The sequence below is a fragment of the Lactuca virosa genome, chromosome 4 (genome assembly GCF_052849685.1).
Source record: "Lactuca virosa cultivar CGN04683 chromosome 4, Lactuca_virosa_CGN04683_v6, whole genome shotgun sequence".
In the NCBI taxonomy this organism is placed as follows: Eukaryota; Viridiplantae; Streptophyta; class Magnoliopsida; order Asterales; family Asteraceae; genus Lactuca; species Lactuca virosa.
Genome location: NC_136429.1, coordinates 163,208,693 through 163,215,871, shown reverse-complemented (window position 1 = coordinate 163,215,871; position 7,179 = coordinate 163,208,693). Strand labels below are relative to the sequence as shown.

The 7,179-nt window shown below is 39.2% G+C and overlaps 1 protein-coding gene across 1 annotated transcript; it reads right to left on the bottom strand.

The window, feature by feature from the left end:
* Positions 1-1,469: 1,469 nt before the first annotated feature.
* LOC145107655 (leucine-rich repeat receptor-like serine/threonine/tyrosine-protein kinase SOBIR1) lies at positions 1,470-3,666 on the bottom strand. Its single transcript, XM_079044593.1, has one exon. The coding sequence runs from the start codon at positions 3,547-3,549 to the stop codon at positions 1,648-1,650; it is 1,902 nt and encodes a 633-aa protein (XP_078900719.1). The 5' UTR covers positions 3,550-3,666; the 3' UTR covers positions 1,470-1,647.
* Positions 3,667-7,179: the final 3,513 nt, after the last annotated feature.

The window sequence follows — 7,179 nt, the reverse complement described above, 5'->3', positions numbered from 1 at the left end:
ACTTCACAATCAATTTCACTTCTCATCTTTTATGCTCCCGGTTTGCTTTCGAATTTGGTTTAATCGGCTAGTTTAACATAAAATTGCACCGAAAATTAGTTTATGCAAAAAATTTGCTACCCGATTTTAGTTTTTTTTTTTTTTTTTTTGAACGGCAGAAATTTTATTAAAAATCTAGCAAGAAGCTAGAAAAGAACAATTACATCAATAAAGTAGCAGAAGTTAGATTATGCAGCCAAGAAGGCCATCCAAACTTTGATTTCCTACACCTATCAGAAATCGAAAAAAATGCCCTATGAACAATATCATCAAAAATGTTCGATTTCCTAGGAAGAATCTTGCCAAAAACCATATTATTGCGGAAGTTCCACAAATACCAAAAAGTAGTAAAAATCACAGCTTCAAACACCTTTCGTTGACCATCCCACAAAGGAATCGAATTTGGCCAAGAAAGAAGAGAATGCACTGTAATCTAGAAAAAAGATGATCAACCGTCTCAACATTACGATTACACACAGGACACAAGATGGACAGGGACGAAGCTTGTGTAGGGCCAGGAGGGGCTGTGCCCCCCCCCCCCCTGTTTTTTTTTTCATAACTAACCCTTAACTATTAAAATTTTTACATATTAAGCCTAAAACTAGAAATTTTGACTTTGGCCCCCCCTTCTCCTCAATTTTTATATATATTTTATTTTCGCCCCCCCTCCCCCCAAAATAACACTTCAAGCTCCGTCACTGAAGATGGAATCCACCGTGATTCCTCTTTTAGAAAGTCTATCTCGAGTGGGGATACTATGTAACCGAATTCTCCAAATAAGAATATTGATTTTTATGGGAATCCAATTATTCCATCGAGTCTCTGCCCCTCCCGAAAACTACATACGGCCATCTAGAAAGGATCTAGTAGACGAAACTGAAAAAATATGTGAGACATCAAGGACCCAACCCAATCTATCCGAACGCGACTCCAACTGAAGGCCCTGCATCATGGAAATAAAATTATCCCCATTGGGTCTGCTCGACACCACCTCTAGGAGCAGGTCTAAAATTTTCTAACTCCCAACCAATGTCAACCTGGTCTCTAACCAATGTCAACCCGATTTAAGTTTTTAATTATTGTAAAAAGTTCATAAGCATCTTTCAAGAGTCAGTTTGTGATATATTATGATTTTGATATTAAATTGCTTCCCTTTCCACTAATGAGAGGAAACGAAACGGATTATGAGATGATTGTTAATCATCAAGTGGTGTGTTTTCACTTCGTTTTTTGTGGGTCAACGGTGGCCTTACAATTAATATCCTCATAATTATGATAGAATGACTTTAGAAGAAAGACGACTTTTACCAAGTCTTCCTTGCTTTGTTTACCAAAGAAAACAAAATCTTTATGAGAAAAAAGATCGATTTGATATAAATCTTTTTCAGGATTCATACATACATATTTGAGATCCATTTTAGATATCAAACTTTTAGAGAAAATTATTCATTTGATATAAAACTTGTTACATATTTCCTCACATGGAAACATTTAAAACATTTACTATAAAAATTAATACAAGTTTTGGTACATGAAACAACTATATATAATTATAAACACTTGATAAGAAAACTAACATATGTTGATGCTAATTTCCACATTGGATACTTAATGATTAATCTGAGCCAACATCAACCTGGCATCTTTACTGTTGGGCCTTTCTTTCGGATTATCCATGGTACAGAAGCAAGCAATCTTAAGAACAAGAAGCATCTGTTCCTCATAACCATTCCCCAAAAGCTTCGAATCAATCGCTTGTTTTGGATCCTCAGAAGTAATCACATTTCTCATCCATTTCACCAAACTCATCTCAGATGTTCGCTGAAAAAACTCATCCGAAGGAAGCTTCCCCATCACCAGAACTGCCAACAATATCCCAAAACTGTAGATATCACATTTATCGGTAAATTTCATAGTCTGGTGATACTCCGGCGCGATGTATCCTAAAGTTCCGGCGACATTTGAACTCGTCATGTGAGTATCGGCATCTGGGATTGATTTCGCAAGCCCAAAATCTGCTATCCGAGCTTCCATGTCATCATCAAGAAGGACGTTGGCTGGTTTTAAATCCCTGTGAACTATACGAGGAGTGTGACTCATGTGAAGATACTCCAGTCCGGCAGCTACTCCGAGCGCCACTCTGTGTCTCGCGAGCCAATCCAGTTCCCGGCTACCTTCTTTGACTTGCTGTAAAATGTCTTGTAAACTGCCGTTCTTCATGAACTCGTACACTAGGTAGTGACAATTTGGCCGGGAAACATGAGCTAATAATGGAAGTAAATTCCGGTGTCTGATTTGGCCGACGGTTTGGATTTCTGATTTGATTTGTCGCATTTTCTTGTTGAGAAGCTTTGTGTCTTCTTCGGCGAGCTCTGTGGCATCCTTTGGAGGTTGTATGATCTTCTTAATGGCAATTGTTTTGACTTTGCTTTCTGGCAATTCGCACTTGTATACTTCTCCACACCCACCTTTTCCGATGATTTGTAGGGATGCAACTCCGTCGTCTTTCTCAAGAAAGGCGAGTTCTTCGGCTTTAATAAGTTGACTGAAAATGGCAGGCCCGGAATCATTCGGTGTGCCTTTGATCTTATTCAAAATCATTTTAAAGAGTATTGAGACGATGGTTCCGCATATAATTCCTGCTATGATTCCTGCTAAAAACCCAAGTGCCCAACGTATGATTTTCTTCGTCTTGCTCTTATGTTTTTTGCTTGGCTCAACTGTCGGAGATGGCGCCGGAGCTTGGAGATTATCGAATCTAGAACCGCTGTTTGTCGTTTGATTTCTTACCGGTGAAGAAGTGTTATTTGATTCCGCAAAGACATAACGTCTAGGAACGAGGTTCTTGTTTCCGTTCTGTAACTCCTCCGATGGAGATTCGAATTGCTTCATTGTCGGCATTGGGCCTTCCAAGAAACTATTGCCGGAGATGTTGAAGAATCGGAGGTTTCTGAAAGACCTCAAGGAGGCTGGTACTTTCCCGACGAACATGTTATTGGCAAGGGAAAGCTTTTCAAGATTAGGGAAATACTTCAAGAAATCCAGATCGCCGGAGAACTTATTAGAGGACAGATCTAGAACCCGGAGACGGACGAGGGAAGACAATCCGGCGGGGACTTTCCCTGACAGCCTATTGCTATGAAGGTCGAGAACTTCGAGTTTCCGGCAATCGGTGATTTGAGTTGGGATTTGGTCCACAAGATGGTTGTTTGGTATAGAGAGCTCTTTAAGCTCCGAGAGCTTCCCAATTGCAGGAGAAATAGAGCCTCTCAGGCGGCGAGGCTTGAAAACAATACGGGTTACCCGGAGTACATATGAGTTGTTGGAGATCCTCCGCTCACAAAATACTCCGGCGGCGTTGCAAATGTTATCTGTGCCACTTGAGACACCCAAATCCTTGTAGACTTCCAACAGAGCTTCATGGTCAGTTGGGTGGAGATTTAATCTGGCATGAACCAATAGGATTAGAGTGAAAAAAGAGAGGATAGAGAGGTGGCGAGTGGTAGCCATTGCCGGTGATGGAATAAGGAAGAGATATGATTATAATGAAGAAAATAGAATCTCCTCCAGCCCTCATATAATAAGATAGTATTCGTCGGACTCGTGGAAATTGGAAGTCTGGTCAGTAGCCGTGTGGAATAGGTTGGGGGTGAATGATGGATATCTTTTTGACTATTTGACTTGGTATTTTCCTGTAATTTTCTGCATTCAAAATTTCCAGATTACCCTTGCCTCCATAACAAGTATTCCCATTCACTCATCCCTAACCGAGGGTTCTTTAGACCTTTTATACTCATAGTTTATCTTTTCCTGATTTATTGAAAAAAGAAAATGTGAAAATGGCCGCGTCATAACAATACAATATTTATATATATTTTTCGTCCATATTAAAATTTTCTGTTACCTTTTTAGTCCATGAATTACACGTTCATTAAAAATAAACTTTAAATTCATGTTAAATAACACATCCATTTTCTTGGTATCTTTCTTCAATCAGAAAACACCAAAACCAATGATTTTTTAGACAAAACAAACATACGAAGTGGGGAGAAGGCTTCCAAAACTCGTCCTAATATTTTCTGGTTCGGTTTTAACCGTTGAAATAGCAACCAGGTGAAAATTAGGGATTTCTGTTGTTTTACGACTCAGACAGAGAATGAGGCTGTGAGAGGAAAAGTGGTTTCTAAGGGTGGTTGCCGCCTCTCCATGCCGATGATTTCCATTGTCTTCTTTGAAACTCCAACAACCCTCTGCTACTGCTACTGATATATATAGATAGATAGAGAAATTAAATATCCTCCTACCTTCAATGTATACATGGATGTATCTGTATCTGTATCTGTATGCATATACAGAGTGAGAGAGACAGAGATTTATGGAGTTAGCATACTTCCATCCGTCTTTCAAAATACGTTGCTACTTCTGCAGTTCAAAAAAAAAAAAATTCAAGTATTTTTGTTATTCATAACTTTTCCCCACTTCATATATTTAACGGTTTATCTAATCAACCTAGCTACTTTCTTAATATTTTTGAGGTTATAGAAAAAATGACTCGCCTTAGGCTAAGTCGTCCTTTCGGGACTCCGCTAAACACCCTACTCTCGAATCTAAACCATAAAACTGAACCTAAAAGTTTTAGGATCAGTATTGGCCATAGAAAATGGTAATGGGACTGGATATAATATTTGCTTTAAAAAAAAATTGTTAGTATTTTATGTTTATGGTATATGTGTTATATACGCCACTTACCCGATTAGAGAACCATTTATATTTTTCTAAATAATATTTATAATCTAATTATTAATATTATATGATTTTGAAATTATATTAGAATATTATACTTGAAATAGAAAGTTTGTTATAAAATTATTGTTTACATCTTAAAATAAGATTATAAATATATATACTTTTCTAGTTATTTATGTTATGATATAGATTAGTTTATTAGGTATTTTAAAATTTGTATAGCAGTGATTATAGTTATGTAATATTTGTGAGATATTAAATTTGTTAATGTTTTTAAAAGTTGTCAAAACAAATACAAACACATCAACACACACGCTTTGTACAACATCAACCGTTCTTTCATTAAGAACCAGTTGGTTTTCAGAAAGACTTACACCGTAAACCTCACTGTAGAAACACTCTTCTCTCAACAACCTTCCTCACTATCACTCATCTAACCTACACTCAAAAGAAAGTAGATTAACAACAATGAAGAAACCCTAAAATGACGAAGAACCCTAATCTATCTATACATAAGACGAGAGAGAATGAGAGCTCAGTATGTGTAAAGTATGTATTATTACTTCATGAACACATACATAAGACTATATATACAATCGAGTTACAGAATAGATCAACCACGGATAAAACCAGACTTAAACCAAACCGGGTATGACCCACATGTTCCTTCCAAACTTTGGACATAAGTGAGCCGCAACCCAGTTAAAACAACATCTTTACAGATTCAGTCCTCCCGCACAAAAACTTAACAAAAACTGTAACATCCGGATTTTCAGGGATATTATCGTGTAATTTGATCTTGTGATTAAAGAAGAGACTCGACGAGTTGAGGGTCCAACTCGCCGAGTCGAGCCGGGTTTTTCCCGTGGACTTAATGAGTGGACTCGACGAGTCCGAGGAGGGACTCGCCGAGTAGGCACTGATTAGAGAAACCCTAATTTCCGGGGTTTGGGACCTATTTAAAGGCACTTATAGCCTCATTTGCGGCAACCCTTTCCTGGAAGCAAACCCTAAAGGTCATTTGAGCTAGAAAGTGAGAGAGAAGCTATCTTGGGATTTTTAGTGCATCATTTGAGAAGAAGAGAAGGAGATCAAGCAAGGATCAAGAGGGGGGAAGTTGGATCCAGTGATAGATCGTCCAGAGCTTCTGAGGAAGGTAAAAGTCTGCACCTTTCTCATTATTTTGGTTAGATCTCATGTGTTTGGAGTTCTAGGGCTTTTACCACCTTTGGTTTGGGGCTTTGAGTAAAATGGATTAGCTAGAAGCCTAGTCCTCAGATCTGGACCTTGTGAGGTCCCTAGAGTCCAAAGGTCCCAACTTTATTCATCCAAATGAGGATTGTTGTGCTTAACACCTTAAGAAGGGCTTGTTTTGGCATTTTGAGGCATTTATGCCATGCATGAACGTAAAGGTCGAGACTTTATGTGTCTCTGGTGTCTTAAAGGGCTAGATCTAGGGTTTGGAATGAGAGATCTGACTTTGGACGTCTGAATAAGGAATCAGACCGAGGGGACTCGTCGAGTCCATGAGTTGACTCGACGAGTCAGTGAGGGTTTGTCCCGATGAGCTTGAGCATGCGATAGCTCGACGAGTTGGGGGTCAACTCGACGAGCTGAGCTGGACTGTCACGAGATTTCTGAGGAAAGTAAGTGGACTCGACGAGTCGCAAGGGTGCACTCGGCGAGTCGGGTCAAACATGGACTGTTGACTCGAGTTTGACTTCTGTTGACTTTGGGGCTTTGATCAACATAAGTAGTAGAGACCATGGAGGGGTAAAATGGTCTTTTATCCACTGCAAAGAGTTAAAGAGAGGAAGAATAGCCTTCGGTCATTAGAGTTGTGATTAGAGTATCACTTAGAGATATTTATCCCTTGTGTTAGGTGGAGGCTAGTTCGAGATCCGGGAGCGGGGTCTTTACTTGCTGCTGGTCAGGTGAGTCTTCTCACTATACTTTACCTTGAGTGGTAAGTAGAGTTATGTGACAGAGTATCTTGTATGCTATGTATGTGATGTGTTGCACTGCATTATTTCTATGTGATTTATGATGTGTGTATTCCAGAGTTTATAGAGTTAGGACCGGAAGGTCCACAAAGTTAGGACCAGAGGGTCCACAGAGTTAGGACCAGAGGGTCCACAGAGTTAGGGCTAGTAGGCCCACGGAGTTATAGCCTCGAGTGGCTAATATGTGTTATATGTGGTATTTTGGGGAACTCACTAAGCTTCGTGCTTACCGTGTTATGTGTTATGTGTTTCAGGTATCTCAGAGGATCGCGGGAAGGCACCGACTTGATTGTACACCAGAGAAAGAATCACGTTTTGAGGATCCTGGCTTATTAATGGAGTTGTGTTTTGTAATTTGAATAAACGAGATTTCTATACAATATGTTACGAA

Bases quoted from the DNA above. Each gene is read 5' to 3' on its own strand.
- LOC145107655 (XM_079044593.1), bottom strand. From the start codon at position 3,549: ATGGCTACCACTCGCCACCTCTCTATCCTCTCTTTTTTCACTCTAATC.